The 24455-nt window shown below is 46.3% G+C and overlaps 1 protein-coding gene across 3 annotated transcripts; it reads left to right on the top strand.

Annotated features, from left to right (window-relative positions):
• The first annotated feature begins 1169 nt into the window (after nucleotides 1–1169).
• LOC134348052 (uncharacterized) lies at nucleotides 1170–20890 on the top strand. 3 transcript variants are annotated; one of them, XM_063050845.1, is made up of 3 exons: nucleotides 1190–1275; nucleotides 13050–13243; nucleotides 13365–20890. In XM_063050845.1, exon 3 carries the CDS (start codon nucleotides 18489–18491, stop codon nucleotides 20604–20606), a length of 2118 nt encoding a protein of 705 aa, XP_062906915.1. In that variant the 5' UTR covers nucleotides 1190–1275; nucleotides 13050–13243; nucleotides 13365–18488; the 3' UTR covers nucleotides 20607–20890. The 3 variants fall into 3 exon arrangements, with proteins under 3 accessions (XP_062906917.1, XP_062906915.1, XP_062906916.1); XM_063050847.1 differs by lacking the exon at nucleotides 13050–13243 and having other exon boundaries at nucleotides 1170–1275; nucleotides 13325–20890; XM_063050846.1 differs by lacking the exons at nucleotides 1190–1275; nucleotides 13050–13243 and adding an exon at nucleotides 6601–6681 and having other exon boundaries at nucleotides 13325–20890.
• Nucleotides 20891–24455: the final 3565 nt, after the last annotated feature.

The following is a 24455-nucleotide window of genomic DNA, read 5'->3' as shown; positions in this document are numbered from 1 at the left end:
CTGTTGAGGTTAAAATATTTATCCTGTGAAATCCCTCCAAGGTATGAAACTTTGTCCCTGTCCATGTTCTCATTAATGTGTGGGCCGTTTGGTAATTTAATCTTTATTCATTAATTGTATACAAAAAATGTACATCACCCAATTATACTCAATTGTTTACTGCAAGTGGGACATGTTGTTCACTTGATCCTGGACTGCTTCCCAGCACAATCATGAAGAAGGCATACCAATGGCTCCATGTTGTTAGGAGTTTGAAGAGACTTTGTATATCACCAAAGACTCTTGCAATCTCAATAGCTCTGTAGTGGAAAGCTTGGTATGGATGCTCCAATGCACAGGATTGCAAGAGGCTATAGGCTCAGCGCCTTCATCATGGGCACAGCCTCCCAACCGTAGAGGACATATTCAAGAGACAATGCCTTAACAAGGTGGCATATGATCAAGGACCCTTGCTATCTGGTGCATGTCCTTTTGTTACTACCATAGAGGAGGAGGAACAGGACTTTGAAGACCCACACAATGATTTAGGAGCAGCTTATCCCATGCAAATGTTACGTCTTCCACTGTTCTGCTGCTGTAAAACACCAAATTGCATGTCATATAAGATGGTGTTACAGGGCAGATGGTGTTAAAGATGCAATGATTTCCCCAAAACTTTCCAAGAAGTACAATATCCCCACTGATCATAGGGAATCCTCGCCTATTCACAAAGGACCATTTAGGATGGCGGCCAAAGTCCCAAGTCCTTGCATCCACAAGATACAGTGGTCCAAGGTAAACTCTGTATAAACTGACCGCTAACTTGTCAGCTCTCATTGGCCTCAACGGTCATCTCGTAAAGGACACAACGGAAGCAGAAACTAGTCATTCCCCGCGGTGAGGAGTTGTTTATCCTCAAATCCCCTACTCCCTCGTAATTTAAAAAACAGAACTGTTCGGGCGATCTGGAGAGGAGCAAGTGGTAAAATCCGGAGAGAGCTCCTGCGCTCCGGTGTCGTCAGTCCCTAGCTCTAACAGATGGGTGGGTTGTGACGACCCCGACCATGGCTCCGATGGGGAGAAACTGCACTACATAGAAGCAGGAAGGTGATTGGGGCGGGGCGAGGCGGGCGAACAGTCTGAGGGCGGGCAGCCGGGCCGTCCAGTTGGGGGCGCCCGAGGCCGCGGCCCGCCACGATGCAAGGCTCTGCAGGCGGTGTGAAGGGCTCCCGATTAGCTTCACTTCCTTGGCGGCTGGGTTGGGCGCGCGGCCTTGCATTCGGAACCCAGGCACAGGTACAGAGACAAGATAGACCGCTGACGAGGCTGGGCACAGGCCCGGTTGCTGAGACGCCAAGACAGAACTGGGAGGGGGTGCTTTCTGGTGGGAAAGTTGGAGAGGGGAGGCCAGGGCTTTGGATTTCAGTGGTTGAATGGGAGGAATGTGTGGTTAGCGTAGATGTTAGTTTTAATTTAAAAAACAAGAAATCCCAAGTTGAAAATCTGCAATTTACAAGTATACAGTAAATGGGAGCGCGCTTAAGTAAAGTTGATGAACAGAGAAAATTTGGGGTTCAAGACCATAGTTTCCTGAAAGTCAAAATACTAGTTGATAAATGTCTGAGCAGGTAGTAATACTCCCTTTTAAACCATTAAAATATTTAAAAATCTGCAGATGCTGGAAATACAAAACAACACACACAAAATGCTGGAAGAACTTAAAACCTCGGTTTACCACAACTTTATAAATAAATGCCAGACATCCCACCCTGCAAAAACTCATTTCAGGGAGGTCTCACCACCATTTCAGGGAGATAGCACCCCCGCCCCCCGCAACCCCATATTCCTCCCCCCCTCCCCCGTCGACCTCCAAGTGTGTATGTAATACTTTGTTTAGTGATTTTGTCTAATCTGTAAACCAAGTTGGGTATATGCAGAAACTGTGACATTAAAATATGTACTTATATTATCATGTTTATTCTATTACAACTTTAAGCAAGTCTACAGGGAGTTTGGCCTCATCACGTAGGACATCAACAGCGGAGCTCCTTAGCAGCCAGCCAGATAGTTTAAATAACGTTAGCTATGCTAATGAACGAATGACACCTGTTAAACTCACCTCAACATGTCTTTTACTTTTTAACCCACCATGGACAATAGAAAAGTCACTGTTGCAAACAGTGCAGCGAGCAGCACTGTCATTATTTTTGAGGTCGACTGTGAAGCCCCCCCACAAAGAAAACTGATCGGTCTACTCAGCAGGGGTCCCCAACATTTTTTGCCCCGCAGACCGGTTTAATATTGACAACATTCTTGCGGACCGGCCGACCGGGGGGACGGGTGGTGTTAATCACGACCGGAATATAGGTGATAATGTAGCGGTGTGCTGCACACAGCGCCAGAATAACCACACGGAGTCGGTGAGTTGGAGTCGGTCCACTGTGAAAACCTCCTCTCTCCCCCCAATGTCCAGCACGAACGCGGACCCGTTGTTCCTGATCACCTTAAACGGCCCCTCGTAGGGCCGCTGTAGCGGTGCCCGGTGTCCGCCCCGTCGTACAAAAAGAAACTTACAGTTCTGCAGGTCTTTGGGTACGCAGGTCGGGCTCTGTCCGTGCTGTGAAGTGGGTATGGGGGCCAGATTACCGAGGCTCTCCCGTAGTCTGTCCAGGACTGCTGTGGGTTCTTCCTCTTGCCCCCTTGGGGCTGGTATGAACTCTCCTGGGACGACCAGGGGTACGCCGCACACCAACCCGGCCGACGAGGTGTGCAGATCCTTCTTGGGCGCCGTGCGGATTCCGAGCAGGACCCAGGGAAGCTCGTCCACCCAGTTAGGCCTTTCCAGGCGGGCCATGAGAGCCGACTTCAGGTGACAGTGGAAACGCTCCACTAGTCCGTTCGACTGTGGGTGGTAGGCAGTTGTGTGGTGTAGCTGCGATCCTAAAAGGCTGGCCATAGCCGACCGCAGGCTGGAGGTAATGTGGGCCGGTACCCCGAAGCGGGCTACCCAGGTTGCGATCAGTGCTCGGGCGCAGGATTCGGAGGTGGTGTCGCTGAGCAGGACTGCCTCTGGCCATCTGGTGAACCGGTCTATCATAGTTAGGAGGTACCGCGCTCCTTGTGACACTGGCAGGGGCCCCACGATATCCACATGGATGTGGTCGAACCTCTGGCAGGTGGGTTCGAACTGCTGCGGTGGAGCCTTGGTGTGCCGCTGCACCTTGGCCGTTTGACACTGCGTGCACGTTTTGGCCCATTCACTGACCTGTTTACGCAGCCCATGCCACACGAACCTGTTGGAGACCAGCCGGACGGTTGTCCTGTTGGAGAGGTGCGCTAAGTTGTGAATGGATTCGAAAACCCGCCGGCGCCAGGCTGCTGGGATGACGGGGCGGGGTTGGCCGGTAGCTATGTCACCTAGTAGGGTCCTCTCACCTGGGCCTACGGGGAAGTCTTGGAGCTGCAAACCGGAGACTGCAGTCCTGTAACTGGGGATCTCAGCATCTGCCTGCTGTGCCTCTGCCAGCGCTGCATAGTCCACCCCCTGGGACAGGGCCTGTATGGTAGGTCTGGATAGTGCGTCCGCCACGACGTTGTCCTTTCCCGAGACATGCTGGATGTCCGTCGTGTACTCGGAGATGTAGGACAGATGTCGCTGCTGGCGGGACGACCAGGGGTCGGACACCTTCGTGAACGCAAAGGTAAGCGGTTTGTGGTCTGTAAAAGCGGCGAAGGGCCTACCTTCTAAGTAGTACCTGAAATGTCGGATTGCCAGGTATAGTGCCAATAGCTCCCGGTCGAAAGCACTGTATTTGAGTTCGGGTGGTCGTAGGTGTTTGCTGAAGAATGCCAGGGGTTGCCAGCAACCCTTGATGAGTTGTTCCAGCACTCCACCGACCGCTGTGTTAGATGCGTCCACCGTAAGGGCAGTAGGAACGTCCGTTCTGGGGTGTACTAGCATCGCGGCGTTTGCCAAGGCTTCTTTGGTTTTAACGAAAGCGGCTGCGGCCTCTTCGTCTCAGGTAATGTCCTTGCCCTTACCCGACATCAGGGTGAACAGGGGGTGCATGATTTGTGCTGCTGAGGGGAGGAAACGGTGGTAGAAATTCACCATACCCACGAATTCCTGCAGGCCTTTGATGGTGTTGGGTCGGGGGAAGTGGCAGACCGCGTCTCCCTTGGCGGGCAGAGGCGTTGCCCCGTCTTTAGTAATCCTGTGGCCCAGGAAGTCGATGGTGTCAAGTCCGAACTGGCATTTGGCTGGGTTGATTGTAAGGCCGAATTTGCTCAGGCGGGAGTAGAGCTGGTGGAGGTGAGACAGATGCTCCTTCCGACTACTGCTGTCTATGAGGATGTCATCCAAATAGATGAATGCAAAGTCCAGGTCACATCCCACCGCGTCCATTAGCTGCTGGAAAGTCTGTGCGGCATTCAAGCCGAGGGGCAGTCGGAGGAATTCAAAAGGTCCAAATGGGGTGATGAATGCTGTTTTGGGGATGTCGTCCGGATGTACCGGGATTTGATGGTATCCCCAGACGAGGTCTACCTTGGAAAAGATCCTTGCGCCGTGTAGGTTTGCTGCGAAGTCTTGAATGTGCGGTACAGGGTAGCAGTCTGGCGTTGTAGCCTCGTTCAGTCTGCGATAGTCACCGCATGGTCTCCAGCCCCCCCCCCCCCCGTTGCCTTGGGCACCATGTGCAGGGGGGAGGCCCATGGGCTGTCGGACCGTCGTATGATCCCCTATTCCTCCATCTTCTTGAACTCCTCCTTCGCCAGTCGGAGCTTGGCCGGGGGAAGCCTTCGAGCACGGGCGTGGAGGGGTGTTCCCTGGGTTGGAATGTGGTGCTGTACTCCGTGTCTGGGCATGGCTGCCGTGAACTGCGGTGTCAATACTGTTGGGAAATCTGCCAGGACCCTGGTGAATTCATCGTTAGACAGTGTGATGGAGTCCAGGTGTGGGGCTGGCAACTTTGCTTCACCCAGGGAGAACATTTGAAAAGTCTTGGTGTGGACTAATCACTTCCCTTGCAGGTCGACCAGCAGGCTGTGGGCTCATAGAAAATCCGCCCCCAGGAGTGGTTGGGCCATGGCGGCCAGTGTGAAGTCCCATGTGAACCGGCTGGAGAAGAACTGTAGCCGCACCGTGCGGGTGCCGTAGGTTCGTATTGTGCTGCCATTTGTGGCCCTCAGGGTGGGTCCCGGTTCTCTGTTGCGGGTGTCGTAACTCGTTGGAGGTAAAACGCTGATTTCCGCTCCGGTGTCGACCAAAAATAGGCGTCCCGACTGCTTGTCCCAGACGTACAGGAGGCTGTCCTGATGGCCAGCCGCCGTAGCGATCGGCGGCGGCTGGGCCTTGGCGTTTCCTGGGAATTTGCAGAGTGGTCTACAGCGGCGGGACTCTGTGCCCCACCGTTGGTGGTAGAAGCACCATTGTTCGTTGGGCTCTGCTGCCGGGCCTGGTCTGGTCTGTCGTTGGGCACGCGGCTTGGTGATCTGTGCGACGGATGCCCCCTCTCCTTCTTGGCATTCCACAGCACATCTGACCGGGCCGCCACCCCCGGGGGTCACTGAAATCTGTGTCAGCCAGCAGCAGGCATATGTCCTCGGGCAGTTGCTCTAGGAACGCCTGCTCAAACATGAGGCAGGGTTTGTGTCGTTCAGCCAGGGCCAGCATTTCGTTCATTAATGCCGACGGCGGCCTGTCTCCCAAAACATCCAGGTGCATTAAGCGGCGTGCTCGTTCACGCCGTGACAGTCCAAAAATCCTTATGAGCAGGGCTTTGAATGCTGTGTATTTGCCGTTCTCCGGGGGCGACTGTATAAATTCCTCAACTTGTGCAGCAGTCTCTTGGTCGAAGCAGCTCAGCATGTAGTAGTAACGAGTGGACTCCGAGGTTATCTGCTGAATGTAGAATTGTGCTTCTGCTTGTTCAAACCACAGACGAGATCTCAGCGGCCAAGAGCTTGGCAGTTTTAACGAAACTGCGTGAACAGATGCGGCGTCGGTCATCTCTGGTCCAAATATCATTTGGGCCGTCGGGGTCACCAAATGAAACGGTGTGCTACACTGGTTTTCCGAAGTACTCCCGAGCCCAGGTGGCTATAATTGTCACAGTAGCATGACGCTTTCTTAGGCAGTGCCACCTGAGGGCTCGAAGATCACACGCATTCAACTGTGGTTTCCGACCTTGCCCTTTGCGTTGAGAAATGTTTCTTTTAAACTGATTAACAATTCTCTCACGAATTTTGGCACGAAGGGGTGAGCCACGACCCATCCTTGCTTGCAAAGACTGAGCTTTTGATGGATGCTACTTTTATACCCAGTCATGATACCTCACCTGCTACCAATTAGCCTGCTTAATGTGGAGTCTTCCAAACCGGTGTTACTTGAATATTCTGTGCACTTTTCAATCTTATTTTAACTCTGTCCCAACTTTTGTTGAGTGTGTTGCAGCCATCAAATTCTAAATTTGTGTATGTTTACAAAATACAATTAAGTTGGTCAGTAAAACTATTGAAAATCTTTTCTTTGTACTTTTGTCAGTTAAGTAAAGGTTCACGTGAATTAACATATCAGAGATTTTTGTTTTTATTGCATTTTGGAAAATATCCCAACTTTTCTGGAAATGGGGTTTGTACATTGACTGAACAACCCATGAGGATGGTGGAGAAGATATCTGGCGTTCTTGTTTCATTGGAAAGGTAAATGGAATATAACATTTGGGGTGTTACTTTACAAGTTTAGAACCCATTTAGAAGTATTGTGTGCAGTTCCAGCCTTCACACTATAGGAAAGATGTGACTGCTGCACAGTGTGCAAAGAAGATTCTCCAGGATGTTGTCTGAATATTCAGTTTATTTCAAATTATGTTTGCATTTCTGTAATGTGCTGAAGCTGCAAAAAATTAATTTCATGGCATTTATACGCTGGGTATGTTTGGACATAGAAAAGTACACCACAGTACATGAGCTTTGGCCCACGATGTTGTGCCAACCTTTTAACTTACTCCAAGATCAATCTAGTTTAGTGGATAGCACAACACTTTACAGTACCAGTGGCCCAGGTTCAAATCCCACTACTGCCTATAAAAAGTTTGTACGTTGTCCCCATGACCGCATCGGTTTTCTCAACCGTTGGAGCTCAATTAGCGGAGTCGGCTTTCCACCATTCGATCCCCTCCGACCTCCTCGACCCGCCACCTGGGACCAACCATGGTGGTCGACCACACGCTCCACAGGAGTCTGTCTTCGTCTCCTCTCTTCGCTCGTGGTTGGTCCCGCCACCCAGCTTACAGCATCGCGTTACCTCTCTCTGTCCCCATCGTGCCTTCTGCCCCAAAGCCCGCGAAAACAATAGCTTACAGATGCACAAGAAAGAATAACATCTATCCCAATTGGTTAGCAAATGAATATAATTCTCATTATCAGTAATTACAATTCAAACTTTTATACCTTATGCCCTTTACAATAGAAGTTAATATTCCAAGGGATTTTCTAATTTCCACATGCTGACTTTTTGTGTTTCATGTATTTGGATCCCAATGTATGGGTAGTTTCATATCATAATGATTTTTTTCTTTTTTCATTCTTCCATGCAATGTGGATAACATTAAACCATATTTTCCCATGTTAAAATGCATCTGCCAACTTCTTACCCACACACATAACCGTTCTCTATTCCTCTGAAAACTGTTGTTCTCTCCTTTCTACTTGCTAACCCACCTATTTTACTACATCAACAACTATCGTAACTGTACATTCAGTCACTTCTTTTAAATCATTAATGTAGATCACTCACACAGATGTTTCAATGTCATGAAATACTGTAAAATATATACGTGGTATATCAAAAGGATTTTATCAAAAATATGATGGTGTCAGATCAAAATGGAGATTTGGAAGTGGAGAAAAAATCATTCTGATCAGTCTATGGTGTTCTTTTCTATAACTAATAGAAGATAATTTTGCTGTTCTAGTCAACCAGCACCTTAATGGCCAAACCTTTCCTCTACTGTGATTAACAATTGTGAAATAGGTTTTTCTAGTGAACATTCTTGTATTTAGTGTCATTATTTGAAAATGTGAAAAACTAATTCCCTTTGCAAGCTTTGTTTCATTGAAGGAGGAGTGACAGCATACTTCACTTGCAATTAATTTACTATCCAATACCAAAATGACAATCGAACAAAGACTTTTTGCAATTCAGGTTTCCCCAAGGTCCAAGATAACTTGCTGGTGTTAAGAAAGAGGCAGTTAACATAAAGAGGTGTTAACATAAGGACAGATAAGTCCCTGAGTCCAGATGGGATCTACCCTTGGTTGCTACAAAAGCGAGGCAAGAGATTGCTGGAGTATTGACAATGACTTTGTGTCCTTACTGGCCAAGGAGTAGTATCAGAGGACTGGAGGATAGAAAACATTCGAGGAAAGTAATAGGGATAATGCTGGAAATGAAAGACCAGTGAGTCATATGTTAGTGGTGGGCAAACTAATGGAGAAGATTCTTAGGGACAGGACTTACAAGCATCTGGAGAAGCATGGTTTCATCAGGGATAATCAACATGGTTCTGTGTGGGACGGACATGCCTTATGAGCCTGATTGACATTTTCAAGGGAGTGTCAAAGTAAATTGAAGTCAGCAGAGCAGTGGATGTGGTACATATTGATTTTCGTAAGGCCTTTGATAAGGTTCATCCAGAAAGTCATGAAGGACCGGATACATGGCAACCTGACAGCATGAACTTGGAATTAGCTAGCCCACCGAAGGCAGAAGGTGGTATTAGATGGTGTATGTTCTCCTTGGAGGTCATTGAGCAGCAGGAATCTGTTCTGGTACTCCTGCTCTTTGTGGTTTTAATAAATGACTTGGATTTGGAAGTGGAAAGGTGGGTTAATAAATCTGTAGATGACAAAGAATAGTGGAATTATGAATAGTATAGAAGTTTGTTGTAGGGTACAACTGGACATATAATGCTGTGCTGGTCTGAGAAGTGGCTGATAGAGCTCGGTCTGGAAAAGCGCAATGGGAAGTTGAACTTGATAAGACAATACTAGGTTAATAACAGAAGTTTTGGCAGTGTGGAGGAAAAAGCGGGGGGGGGGTGGTCTGGGGTCCACATCCTTAGATCCTTCAAAGTTGCTGTGCAAGTTGATAGGCTGTTTAATAAGGCATTTGGTGTGTTGGTCTTCATTAGACGAGGCATTGAGTTCAGGAGCTGTGAGATAATTTTGTAACTCTGCAAAAGTCAGGTTAGACCACACTTGGAGTATTGTATTCAGTGTTGGTCACCTCATCATTGGGAGAATGTGGAAGCTTGAAAGAGGGTGAAGAGGAGATTTACCAGGATGCTGCCTGGATTAGAGAGCATGTCTTAGGAAAGGTTGAGCAAGCTAGGGCTTTGCTCTTTAGAGAAAGAGGATGAAAGGCGACTTGATAGAAGTGTATAAAATTATAGAAGACATAGATAGAAAGAAAGTTAGTGTGGCAATAGCTAATATAAGAAAATATTACTTTAAGGTGAGTGGCAAAAAGTATAGCAAAGATGTCCAAGGTGTTCCTTTGCCCAACAAGTGGTAAGTGCCTGGGATGCACTTCCAGGGATGGTGGCAGAGGCAGATACCATTAGGGACATATAAAAGATCTTTAGATAGTCTCATGGATAAAAGAAAAATGGAGGGGTATGGGCTATGTAGGAAGGAAGGATTAGGTTGATTGTGGACTAGGTTTGGCACAACATCCTAGGCTGAAGGGTCCATACTGTTCTACGTACTATTCTATGTTCTATCCACCATTTTAATCATAACAATTCTAGATTGTCTCTGCTATGAATATGGATTCCTTTTTCTAAAAAGAATGTCCTGATTATAATCAAAAGTAGCCTTTTCCAGGATTCAACCCATCTTTAAGTTGATGTCATTAACTAGCTGACATCTCATTTTAATTTTAAATAACAGTCACAGCCCTGTTTGTTGCCCTGTTGTACACTATACTATTGAAATCTTCATCTTTCAACAAAAGCCATTGCCGAGACAGGTCTAAAACTGCTGTATGCAACAGATCCACATTTTCTCATCCATAAAGAATGAGGTTTCTCTACATGTTGGAATTACGGTGACTGTTAGCAAGTTGTTGGCTGAACTTGTTAAAGGAGAAGCTTTAATGAATGATAATTATTTAAGCCTATAATTTAAGCATGTGTATCAGCCTTCTTCAGGAACAGTCATTATAACTATACCAGACGAGAAGAGGGTTGAGTTCTGTGATAAAAGGTTGCAGATTCACATATTATGGTTATCCAACGAGGGTGCAGTATGAAGAAGCAGCAGCAGCAGCAGCAATGGCTAGTAGCAAAACTCAGAAGTGTTGAATGTTTTAGAAAGAATTCTTTTAAACTTTCCTAATCCAGAGTGAAGTGTTCATGAAGGAGGAAATACTGGAACTTAGTGGATGCTGCCTGCTGCCCAGAATTATGTTCTGCAATCCCTTCTGTAAAGTACTGGATTCCATTCCTTTGGCCTTTAGCACCTGAGAATTATGTAGCGAGATCTCTGCTCCCTAAAAATTGTGCAGCGAGATCTTTGAACAGGTGTCAGCCAGTATGGATCCTAGAAACTTCACTGAAACTGTCTGGACAACAGAAAGCCTGGGTGAAGCACTTTTGTGTCAAATCTATGAAGGTGTGACAATTATAGATGCTGTTATAATTTAATAATTTAAAAAATAAAAACTGCTTATTTTAAAAAATACCAAATCAAAGCTCAACCAAACCCATCGTATAAAACGCAAACAACTTACCACCATTCAGGGCCCCAAACAGTCCTTCCAGGTGAGGCAACACTTCACCTGTGAGTCGGCTGGGGTGATATACTGCGTCCGGTGCTCCCGATGTGGCCTTTTATATATTAGCAAGACCCGACGCAGCTGGGAGACTGCTTTGCTGAACATCTACGCTCTGTCCGCCAGAGAAAGCAGGATCTCCCAGTGGCCACACATTTTAATTCCACATCCCATTCCCATTCTGACATGTCTATCCACGGCCTCCTCTACTGTAAAGATGAAGCCACACTCAGGTTGGAGGAACAACACCTTATATTCCATCTGGGTAGCCTCCAACCTGATGGCATGAATATCGACTTCTCTAACTTCCGCTAATGCCCCACCTCCCCCTCGTACCCCATCTGTTACTTATTTTTATACACACATTCTTTCTCTCACTCTCCTTTTTCTCCCTCTGTTCCTCTGAATATACCCCTTGCCCATCCTCTGGGTCCCCCCCTTGTCTTTTTTCCCGGACCTCCTGTCCCATGATCCTCTCGTATCCCTTTTGCCTATCACCTGTCCAGCTCTTGGCTCCATCCCTCCCCCTCCTGTATTCTCCTATCATTTTGGATCTCCCCCTCCCCCTCCAATTTTCAAATCCCTTACTCACTCTTCCTTCAGTTAGTCCTGACGAAGGGTCTCGGCCTGAAACGTCGACTGCACCTCTTCCTAGAGATGCTGCCTGGCCTGCTGTGTTCAGCAGCAACTTTTATGTGTGTTGTCCATATTATAAAACAATAACTTACCATAAAATATGTTGCCCAAAACATTGACTGTACTCTTTTTCATAGACGCTGACTGGCCTGCTGAGGTCCTCCAGCATTTTGTGTGTGTTGATTGGACTTCCAGCATCTGCAGATTTTCTCTTGTTTATAAAGTGTGTAGTGATGACTTGCACCAATCCACAGGTTTAAAATCCCCATCTAAGTGAATAGGATCTCTAATTCTCTACCACGGTTTGGATTGGAGAGGAAGTTCTCTTGTGCAATGCTGGAAAAGTGCAACAAGACTGGATCCATTGCTGGACTCCATGTGGAGCCCTGTAATAGAGTATAGTGTCAGATTTGGCATTGCCTACCATTCAGCAAATTTACCCAAATTCTATTATGCCAAAACTGCTAGTGACCTTCAGAATCACCGGCGGCAATCGACAGAATTCTGCTCTTAATACTGTGATTTTCCCAGATTCCGCCTCTCTCCTCAGGCATTGGAAAAGATGAGGGTGCAGCTTCAATATCCCTTGAAGCTCACTTTAATTGATCTTCTTTAAGTAAATGCATTTTCAGCTAGTTCACTTAGTGGAATATTACTGATGAGTCTGATACTTATTTGATAGCAGCTTTATACACCTTCCAACATGTATTGTTATATGCCAGTCAGGATATAAAGTTTGATGATTCCATTCCTCCATGACCCGTAGTTCTTGAGATGAGTGCTTGCATTTGTTACGAGAATACACATAAAATTAAGATGTTTGCTGGCCTGGGCTAGCATCAGTGGCATCAGCAGTTGGTCTGCCACCTGCCCTCAGGGGAAGGAGAGATAAGGAACAATGGAGCAGCGTCTGGAGATGTGTAATGGAGGGACGTGGGAGAGGGAGCTGTCTGGAGCGGCTCCCCCTTTGAACCCTGAACTGTTTGAAGTGGTGGACAGGCGATACCCCAGCAGGGGGATAAAAAGGGACAGGTTCGCTAAGACAGACACACACGCCACCCGAGGTAACGAGACCCTGGAAGCGGTACGCTTCTCACGAGTGGGTGAGAAGTACCAGACAACGACCAGGGTGGAAAGGTACGATCAGCGGGAACCCGGTGTGTGTCCGCCCTTGCCTGGGTGCCGGGTTCACTGCAGAGGATCAACCGCATCTGGAGGAGGGGTCACAGTCGGTGACCTCAGGTGACATCACCAAGGACCCGCCCAAAAAGCTGTTTGTGAGCCATCTCGCTGGTCTGTGAGCCATCTTGCTGGTCTGTGAGTGAAGCTGTGCTGAATGATGAGTTGTTCCTGTTCTCTCTGTCTCTCTTCCCCCACCTTGTCCATCGCCATGGCAAAGATTACTGCGAACTGAACTACTAACTGAACTGAACTTTGAGTCATTTTGAAATTGGTCATTTACCCCTAGACAACGATAGAGCTTGATTGATGCTGTTATCTTAATTCTGTGCACATGTGTGGTTATCATTGTTGAATTGTTGCATTTATTATCCTTTCGATTACTGTGTTGCTTGTTTCTTTAATAAAACTTTCTTAGTTCTAGTACTCCAGACTCCAACTGAGTGATCCATTTCTGCTGGTTTGGCAACCCAGTTACGGGGTACGTAACACATTCTACTACACTCCTAACATTGGACAGCTAAACACCAAATTCCCATCTTCCTGGAGATACAATCACCCACGTGGCATACAACAGCAGAATTATCACTGATGTGATATCTAATTGAAGCAGTTAAGGAGCATTAATTATTCTTTTTTTTCCATGGTTAAAAATAAGTGACTAAATTATGATTTTTTTCTCCTGATGTACAGAACACTGGAGCATTGAAAGTTTCCTTTCTATTGGCCCTAGTTCCAGTTTTTGACTCTGAAGATGAGGAAGAGGATGACCCTGTGAAGGTAAATGAGCAGGAGGATGACGAGGGCATCACCTTCATGGCATGTACACGGGATGTGAATTTACAAGAAAGAAAAATCTCAGGTACAAATGGACTTGAAAACCAAATTAGATACATGCTCTGCTATTTACAAGGAACATCAAAGGGAGACTAGAAATGGATGAATAATCCACCAAGGTCAGGTGTGGAGGATCTACAGAATCATTTTCACTTTGTTTCCCTCCACTTGGCACCCAGGATGACACCCGATGGGGAGGTTAGTGCAGATGATTACCATCAACAAGGGAATCGAGGCAGCGAAAAGTGGGATTGATGTTTGGGGTAAGAGTGAGGCCTCAGAAAGCTCATCTGGCTCATGGGAGGGGCTGATAAGAATGCATCTTTTGTGAAATTGACATTACCCATAAACCTTTCCCAGCCAGATTTCTCAAGCACTGGAGAATCCATGCAGCGGCAATGCCAAGTTTCCAATTGGACTGTGTGAGAGCACTGTTTAAACCCACTTTTCAACAACAAGACACTCAGACAATACATTATTTATTTCCAAGCAAATGTAGCGGACACATCCATAGTTAGAGGCAAAATTCTCCATTTCTCCCATCATTGTAGACCTTTAATAAGGGCATGTTACTGTGCAAATTTCTGATGGTGATGAAGAGTCCAAACTGTCATGAAGCAGGAATATTAATTTATCTGTTCTGAAATATTATTCTCCCCTAAAATAGAAAAAAAGAGTGAAATTAAAAGGGAAATTAGGAAAGTGAAGAGAAAGCATCAATATGCAACAGATAAAATCAAAGAAACTCAGTGGGTGTTTTACAGATATATTAGGAAGAGCACTAAGCACTTCTTAAGAACTAAAAGGGTAGACTTCATGAATTAAATTGACTTTATTTCTTATATCCTTCACATATATGAGTAAAAATCTTTACATTACGTCCCCATCTAAATTTGCAATGTGCAAGCACAGTAATTTATAATAAATAGAACAGTCAGTGTAACATGGAAATACACTCAAATCAGCGTGAGTTAATCAGTCTGATGGCCTGATGGAAGAAGCTGTCCCAGACCCTGTTGGTCCTGGCTTTTATGCTACGGTACTGTTTCCCGGATGGTTGCAGCTGGAATAGATTGTGGTTGGGATGACTTGGGTCCACAATGATCCTTTGGGCCCTTTTCTCACACCTGTTTTTTTAAGTGTCCTGAACCATGGGAAGTTCACAACTATAGATGCGTTTGGTGGTCTGCACCACCCTCTGCAGAGTCCTGTGATTAAGGGAGGTACAGTTCCCATACCAGGCACTGATGCAGCCAGTCAGGATGCTCTCAATTGTGCCCCTGCAGAAAGTTCTTAGGATTTGGCGACCCATACCAAACTTCCTCAACCATCTGAGGTGAAAGAGGCGCTGTTGTGCCTTTTTCCCCACACAGCTGGTGTGTACAGACCACGTGAGGTCCTCAGTGATGTGGATGACGAGGAACTTACAGCTTTTTACCCTCTCAACCCCAGATCCATTGATGTCAATAGGGGTTAGCCCGTCTCCATTTCTCCTGTAATCCACAACCAGCTCCTTTGTTTTTGCGACATTGAGGTTGTTTTCTTGACTGGCCACCTTGTTATTGTTTGAAATTAGGCCAATCAATATGGTGTCATCGGCAAATTTAATTAGCAGATTGGAGCTCATGTAGAACAAGAGTTGTAAAATACTTAATACTTTGTGAATGCTTTTTTAAGGGGGATGATGGTGAGATTGTATTTAAGGAGGAAGAGTGAGAAACATAGTAACAGAGCAAAAGAGTAGCATCTTTAAAAAGAAAAAAGTTTTCCAGGAATGGATGTAAGATTGTTCAGGATATTAAAACTAATAAAGGATAAAATTGCCAAAGATCTCTGTCGGATTCAAACGCCTTTGTTAAAGAGTAGACCACTGTTAACATTGTATTATTAGAAAGGAAGTGAGAAATGGATAAAAAGAGTAATCCAGGTCAGGTTGTTTAACTACTGCTCATTAAATCTATTGGAATCAATTCCAGGGAACATTATGGTCCTTAATTTAGGAAGGCACAGTCTAATCAAAGATAAACACCATGGATTTGTTAAGGAATGGCTGTGTCTGAATAATTTGAATTTTTTGAAGATTAATAAATTGGGTAGATGAGGTTAATTTCTCCAACTTAATCTACATGAACTTTAACCAAGGGTTTTGGCTATATCCAAAATGATAGATTTTTTTTCCAGAAGGAAAGGCAAATGCACCCAAAGAAGAATGGTAAATTGGATTCAGAATTAGTTTAATTATAGCAAACAATATGGCAGATAGATTTGTGGTTTTGTGACAGGAAGACTGTTACAATGGTGCTCCACATGGTATAATGCTTGATCCCTTGCTATTTTTTGTTTATACACTGATCATTTAAAATTAAGTGTGAAGGCCATGATAAGGATGTTTACAATGATGCAAAAATGGCTGCGTTTCACTGGGAGGAGATATGCTTTAGATTACAGGCACATATAGATGGTCTGGTCATTTGGGAAGAAAATTAGCAAGTGAAATGTATTCCATACAGGAGTGAAATTATGCATTTGTGGAGTTTCAAAAAGGCAAGAGTAAATGTATTCAACTCCAGGATATGAAAAGAAGAACAGATCCTTAAAGAGAGTAAAACAGATAGATAAAGTCATTAAAAAGACACAAATGGGATATTATTAGCAAAAGCTTTCAAATTTAGGAGCAGGGAAGTTAGAATGGGATAGAGTGCAATACCGTTTAAGTCGCTACTTGTGTGTTGATTGCAGTGTTAGCTAAAACTAAATACAGTGTTGCTGTAGTCACATTTTCAAAATGGTGATGACAGCAACAAATAACCACCTGAAACAAAAACTCCTGATTCACCATTTGCTTCAGTGTGTGCAAACATGTCTGAAACATCAACTACGAGGTGCAATCAAAATATCCCCAACTCTGAGCTTTAATTTTGCTTATGATTTACCTTTGCAAACAGACGCTAAACAGTAATTGACTGTTGGGTTTATTCAGAGTCCACAGAGCTGGACTCTGCATTTCTATTGCTTCACCACTGTATACTTGAATTTTTCTCAGCAGATCATAAGGACAAGTTCTCGGTGTTAGTCTGACTGTGTGATAGACTGGCACACTTGCCAATAAAGAGTGGGCAAATCCTGACATGATCCCCATAGTCCATATCGACAGCCTGATATTCATAAGCAGGAAGAACCAAGTCTAACCATCCATTCCCACAAACCCCCAACCCCTCCCTGAAACAACTTAAAGGGATCATTGATTTGTTGGTGACACACACAAAATGCTGGGGGAACTCGGTAGGTCAGGCATCATCTATGGAAAGGTATAAAGAGTCAACGTTTCTGGAAAAGAACCATCATCAGGACTCATCATTGATTTGTAATTGGTTAATTAAAGGGATAGCTGTTTGGAGAGAAATGTCAGAAGTAGGGAAAGTTACGAAAGTTTTTGGAGATTGTGGTGACTGAGTTTTGGACTTTCATTAACTACTGCACCTTTGTCCTGCCTGAGAACATTGGCCATTTCTCTGAGTCTTTAACGTTCTTTATCGTTTGCGAGCTTTATTCTTATTTTTGCACATTAGATGTTTGACGGTCTTTGTGGTGTGGGGTTGTTCATCATTTCTCTGTTTTATGGCTGCCTTACAAGAAGATGAGTCTCGAGGTTGTACATGGTATACAACCAACCAGTTCCTCTCCACCACCACCCTCTTCCTTCTGGCAGAATTGGTCCTCACCCTCAATAATTTTTCCTTCGGCTCCTCCCACTTTTGGGGGGTAGTCATAGGTACCTGCATGAGCCCTAGTTGTGCCTGCTGTTTTGTTGGCTATGTAGAAAAGTCCATGTTTCAAGCCTTGCCTGGAAATGCTCCTCAACTCTTCCTCTGTTACATTGATGACTGCATTGGTGCTGCTTTCTGTCGACTGACGTCTTTCATTAACCCACTGATCCCACTGCTTGTCTTGACTATACCTCTTTTCACTCTGTCTCCTGTAAAAATGCTATTCACTTTTCTCAGTTCCTTTGTCCTTGCCACATTTGTTCCCAGGGCATCAGAGATGTCCTCCTCCTTCCATTGTTACGAGAATACACATAAAATTAAGATGTTTGCTGGCCTGGGCTAGCATCAGTGGCATCAGCAGTTGGTCTGCCACCTGCCCTCAGGGGAAGGAGAGATAAGGAACAATGGAGCAGCGTCTGGAGATGTGTAATGAAGGGATGTGGGAGGAAGAGCTGTCTGGAGCGGCTCCCCCCTTTGAACCCTGAACTGTTTGAAGTGATGGACAGGCGATACCCCAGCAGGGGGATAAAAAGGGGACAGGTTCGCTAAGACAGACACACACGCCACCCGAGGTAACGAGACCCTGGAAGCGGTACGCTTCTCACGAGTGGGTGAGAAGTGCCAGACAACGACCAGGGTGGAAAGGTACGATCAGCGGGAACCCGGTGTGTGTCCGCCCTTGCCTGGGTGCCGGGTTCACTGCAGAGGATCGACCGCATCTGGAGGAGGGGTCACAGTCGGTGACCTCAGGTGACATCACCAAGGACCCGCCCAAATGCTGTTTGTGAGCCATCCCGCTGGTCTGTGAGTGAAGCCGTTCTGAATGATCAGTTGTTCCTATTCTGTCTCTCTTCCCCCACCTTGTCCATCGCCATGGCAACGATTACTGCGAACTGAACTACAAACTGGACTGAACTTTGAGTCATTTTGAAATTGGTCATTTAACCCCTAGACAACGATAGAGCTTGATTGATGCTGTTATCTTAATTCTGTGCACATGTGTGGTTATCATTGTTGAATTGTTGCATTTATTATCCTTTCGATTACTGTGTTGCTTGTTTCTTTAATAAAACTTTCTTAGTTCTAGTACTCCAGACTCCAACTGAGTGATCCATTTCTGCTGGTTTGGCAACCCAGTTACGGGGTACGTAACATAAGTGGGGTTCTCGTCCGCGATTTTGAACGCTAAATTTGGGACGGAGTAAATTGATTGGGTTAAAATTCCCGAAAGAAAGAAAAGACAAACAGCAGAAATGGAGGTTGAGGAATTTATAAAGGCGCCGACCTTGGAGGCATTAGAGGATGCCAGGAAATCGGAATTGATAGCTGTGGCAAAACGGGTGAATCTTGCTAAGGTGAAGTCGACAATGAGGAGAGAGGAGATACACAGAGCTATTGTAGAGCACTATGTATCTAAAGGTGTGTTTCCCCAAGGTGAGCTGGGGGAGGTGTCTGTTGAAAAACCTGCTGGAGACGCAGTACAGGTACAGCTTGAAAAACTGAGACTCGAGCACGAGTTCCGGGTACGGCAGTTAGAACACGAAGAGAGAGAGAGGGACAGACAGTTGGAGAGAGAGGAGAAACAGAGGGAAAGGGAATTTGAGCTGGAGAAGTTAAAGATAAGGGCCGAGCAGGGGCTCGTGCCGAACCAAGGTGGAGGGTTCCGGGCGACCCAGGAGGTTAGGCTGGTTCCCCCATTTGACGATACCGATGTGGATCGGTACTTTCTCCATTTCGAAAAAGTGGCCATAAGTCAGGAATGGCCGAGGGATAAGTGGGTTGTCTTACTTCAGAGTGTACTGAAAGGGAAAGCCCAACAAGCTTACTCAGCTTTATCCGCGGAAGATGCCCAGAAGTATGAGGTGGTGAAGGAGGCCATCCTCAGGATTTATGAGTTGGTCCCGGAGGCATACCGGCAGAGGTTCCGGAATGCGAGGAAGCGGTGGGACCGCACGTATTTGGAGTTTGCTCGCGAGATGCAAACATATTGTGAGCGTTGGTGCGCCTCGAAGGGGGTAGAGGGGGATTATGACAGACTGCTGCAGCTGATTCTGATTGAGCAGTTTAAAGGTTGTGTCCCTGAGGGTATGAGACCCTACCTCGATGAGAAAGAGGCAGCCACGTTAGCCGCAACTGCTAAGTTAGCGGATGAGTATGCGTTGACGCATAAAATGAAGTTTGCCCCGAGTAAAGGCTACCAGAAGGGTAGTCAGGACGGAGGGGAGAGTCCGCCGGAAAAGTCAGAAAGTAAGCCGGGGACTAGTGAAAAGGATAAGGTAGACCGGGAGCAGTCTGGTCGGAAGTCTCCTGGGGTCGTCTGTTATAATTGTGGGAAAGTCGGACACTTTGCGTCCAGGTGCTTTGCCCCAAGGAAGGAGACGGGGAAAGGAAAAGCGGAAATTTTGAATGGCTGTATCGAGCTGTTAAGTGAACCGCTAGGGAAGGACAGGTCTGAAAAAGTCCAGGAAGGGCGCGAGAGGTTTATCTCGGCCGGACTGGTGTCAGTGAAGGAGAGGTTAAAACCAGTTCCAGTGCGGATCTGGAGAGACACGGGAGCGTGTCAGTCACTAATACTGAAGAGTGTATTAGAGTTTAGCTCAGAGACCCAGACTGGGGAGGTAGAGGTCAAAGGTGTTGGGGAAGGGACAGAGTCAGTCCCTTTGCACCAGATACATTTACAGAGCAACCTGGTCTCTGGACTAGTCACGATTGGGGTGAGGTCCGAATTACCGATGAAAGACGTGGAAGTCTTGCTCGGTAATGACATCGCCGGAGGGATCGTGTTCCCAGTCGTGAGATTGACGGGTCAGCCTGCCAGCATGGAGGCCCCGCCCGCGATGGTGAATTTGGCTGAAACATTTCTGCCAACCTTGTATGAGACAGGGTGTAGTGAGATAAGAGGTAGTGAGGGAGCTGGGACGGACGTAGCAGTAGCCAGGAAAGAATTTGTGCAGACGCAGGAGCGAGACGAGGGGCTGATGGTTTTGGCCGAGACAGCTCTCTCTGACACAGCCTTGACAAGGGAACTAGTAGGCTATTGTGCGGATGAGGAAGTGCTAAGGAAAAAAGGGAAATCAAGTACAGCATCCGCAGATGAGGAGTGGGGGGTGGTGCAAAAGAGTTATGGGGATGAGGTTTTTAACATGGCCCACGAGGTACCCCCCGGTGGACATTTTGCGGTGCTGGAGGAAACAGTTGGTGGAATCATGAAAGAGAGTTACCGGCTGCCCAGGGGGAAAAATGTTATTGATCATGACCGACGCGAACTGAGACGGTCACCGGCTTTTGATATGCTAACAAACCTAGTCGGTGTTAGCGTGGAAATCAATGAAGCTAGGGGCCCCTTGATAAGAGGAAAAAAACCATTTTGAAAAGATTAGGATGGGGTCGGTCAGATGGGAGAAGGCTATTGTTTTGGCCAGGTCTACTGATAAGGTCTCTCCCTTAATCCCCGAAGGAGTAATTAAACGACTCGCACCCATGTGTTTGATTGTCCCGAGGAAATGCAAAGAACTGGGACGTTGGGTTATGTCGGTTACAATAGGGCGGCCAAGTAAACAACACCCATATTTTTTGAGTAATTCAGTGACTAAAGGGCTGATGAACACAGAGGTGTGTATTGGCAATTTAACACGGCTGTCTGAAGCCAGCTTGATAGTGAACCTTGGAAAAAATGAATTCGGCCACACGAATGTCACTTACCTGGGAATTGTGGTGACACAGGGGCAGCTGGCAGTGATGCAAGCTACAGTGCAGGCTATCGCTGACCTCCCAACCCCGACAGACAAGAGGGCCCTCAGAAGGCTTTTGGAGATGGTGGGGTACTGCAGGAAGTTTTGCAATAACTCTGCGGTCAATACCCGTCCCCCTCCTACTAAGCCCTTGCGAGAGAAAATTGAGTCGGAATGGGACGACCCTTGTTGTTGTGGTCCGGGACAAAACCAAATGAGAGGTTACATTGGTCGCAATTCATCAGTGTTTTTGGCCACTATGAAGTTTGCTGAGTTGGAGCCTGGTCTAAGGGATTATTAATAACACGTGTAAAAGGAACAGAAAATGTGATGACTGTCTGTCAAGGTGTTGACAGCTTCAAATTCTCTGTATTAGCTAAAGAACTGTTAAAGATGTATATTGTGTATGTATCAGATAATGTAGTCATGTTTGTAATTTTTACCTCCCGGTAAAAATCCTTAAAGGGGGGAAGTGTTACGAGAATACACATAAAATTAAGATGTTTGCTGGCCTGGGCTAGCATCAGTGGCATCAGCAGTTGGTCTGCCACCTGCCCTCAGGGGAAGGAGAGATAAGGAACAATGGAGCAGCGTCTGGAGATGTGTAATGAAGGGATGTGGGAGGAAGAGCTGTCTGGAGCGGCTCCCCCCTTTGAACCCTGAACTGTTTGAAGTGATGGACAGGCGATACCCCAGCAGGGGGATAAAAAGGGGACAGGTTCGCTAAGACAGACACACACGCCACCCGAGGTAACGAGACCCTGGAAGCGGTACGCTTCTCACGAGTGGGTGAGAAGTGCCAGACAACGACCAGGGTGGAAAGGTACGATCAGCGGGAACCCGGTGTGTGTCCGCCCTTGCCTGGGTGCCGGGTTCACTGCAGAGGATCGACCGCATCTGGAGGAGGGGTCACAGTCGGTGACCTCAGGTGACATCACCAAGGACCCGCCCAAAAGCTGCTTGTGAGCAATCTCGCCGGTCTGTGAGTGAAGCAGTGTTCTGAATGATCAGTTGTTCCTATTGTATGTCTCTCTTCCCCCACCTTGTCCATCGCCATGGCAACGATTACTGCGAACTGAACTACAAACTGGACTGAACTTTGAGTCATTTTGAAATTGGTCATTTAACCCCTAGACAACGATAGAGCTTGATTGATGCTGTTATCTTAATTCTGTGCACATGTGTGGTTATCATTGTTGAATTGTTGCATTTATTATCCTTTCGATTACTGTGTTGCTTGTTTCTTTAATAAAACTTTCTTAGTTCTAGTACTCCAGACTCCAACTGAGTGATCCATTTCTGCTGGTTTGGCAACCCAGTTACGGGGTACGTAACACCATGCTTAGGGTTTCCCTTCCCCCACGATTGATGCTGCCTTCACCTGCATCTCTTCCACTTCCTTAACATCTGTGCTCACCCCATCTTCCCACTGCCTTAACTGTGATAGAGTTCCCCCTGTGCTTACCCTACCATCCCATGAGCCTCCGCACCCAATACATCATTCTCCATTACTTCCGTCATCTCCAAAGGAATCAAAAACACATCTTCCCCTCTCTCCACTTTCCACAGGGATCATCCCTCCGCGATTCCCTCATCCATTTGTCCCTCCCCACTAATCGCCTGCCTAACACTTATCTCTGCAAGCAGCCAAAATGCTACACCTATCCATTCACCTCCTCCCTGATGTCCATTCAGGGCCCCAAACAGTCCTTCCAAGGTAGACAACACTTTACCTGCGAATCTGCTGGGGTCATCTATTGTGTTCAGTGCTCCTAAAGTGGCCTCATCTACATTGGTGAGATCTGTTGCAAATTGGGGGAACAGCTTCATGAAACATCTCTGCCCCATCTGTGTAATGCGGAACTTTTTGGTGGCAAAATATTTTAATGTCGATTCCCATCCTCATTACAAAATGTTGTTCCGTGGCCGCCTCTTGTGCCAAGATGAGGCCATCCTCAGGGTGGAGGAGCAACACTTTTAAGTCCATCTGGGTAGCCTCCAGTGTGCTGGCAAGAATATTGATTTCTCTTTCTGGTTATAAAGAAATGCCTCCCCCTCCCCTCTTCTTCTATTCTCCAGTCTGGCCTCTTACCTCTTCTCTGCTCTCTATCACCTGCCCCTTGGTCCCCTGCTCCTTCCCTTTCTTCTATGGTCCACTCTCCTCTCCTATCAGATTATTTCCTCTCCGGTCCTTTACCTCTCCTAACCACCTGCCTTCACTTTCTAGCTATCCCTCTTTCCCTCCCCCTACCTTTTTATTCTGGCATCTTCCCTCTTCCTTTCCAGTCCTGATGAAGTCTCTCAGCCTAAAACATCGACTGTTTATTCATTTCCATGAATGCTGCCTGAGCTGTTGAGTTCCTCCAGCATTTTGTGGTGTTGATATAGTATACCTACTTCAATAGTTATGTACTTTGATTAAAGAAAAAAGACAGGACGCCCAGGAGAGGGGAATCTGCTGGGAGAGTGAAGAGCAAAAGGTTTTATCATCAACAACAGATGTCCGATTGCATGTCTGTGATGAATAATGCCTGTGAACAGTTCACTTAAGTAATGAGTTGGTGACCAGGACCTGCCGCAATGGTGCCCACAGTATAACTGTATAAAAAGACTATCCTGCCTGTGATTATCATGATCATGGACCACCATTTTTTTTTTACTCTGGGCTCTTTCCAGATTGGAGATAGATATTTGTAGCAATTCTTAATTTGAACCACAGTTCCAAATTATAGACGTGGTGGAGACTGTCTGCATGAGATTGATGGGGGAAATGTATTCAAAGAGAGGGAAACCTCCTGTGTTGCTGCCTATCCTTACTGATTGCAGTCCAGAAGTCATGGATGCTGTTTCAGAGTGAAGAGTTGTGTCCTAGAGGTCTAGGAGTTTGGAGATGAGTTTGCTAAGAATTATGGTATTGAAAGTAGAGATGTAGTTAATAAACAATAATCTCACATAAGTATTTCTACTGTCCACATACTCCAAAGATGAGTATAGAGCCAGGGAGATGGCATCCGCCATGGACCTGTTTCAGCATGAGGCAGTAGGTCAAGGTTCTCAGGGTGCTCAGAGTTGGAGCCAAGACCAACCTCTCAATGCACTTTATGATTATGGATGCAAGTGAATACGTACAGTAGTTATTCAGGCACATTACATTATTTTTCTTGGGTACCAGAATGATAGTGATCTTTAAAGCAGGTGGGAATCTCAGATTGAAGAAGGGATAAGTCTGCAGATACCTCCGCCAGGTGAGCTGCTCAGTATGTGAAGACATGGCCAGGGACATAATTCTGCCTCTGTGCTTTCGACACATTCACTCTGCAGAAGATTGATTTGATGTCTGCAAAGGTGACCGTAGTAACAGGTGGAGTGAATGCTGTTGAAGTGGGTGGTGACGGTTCATTTCCCCCCCACCCTTCTGTATCTGTAGACTGTGTTGAATTAATCAGGAAGGGTTGCAGTTTTCTCAATGCTAGCTAACTTTGTTTTGTA

The sequence above is a fragment of the Mobula hypostoma genome, chromosome 6 (assembly GCF_963921235.1).
Source record: "Mobula hypostoma chromosome 6, sMobHyp1.1, whole genome shotgun sequence".
Lineage (NCBI taxonomy): Eukaryota > Metazoa > Chordata > Chondrichthyes > Myliobatiformes > Myliobatidae > Mobula > Mobula hypostoma.
Note: the sequence above shows the minus strand (reverse complement) of the source record. Positions and strands in the feature narration are given on the sequence as shown.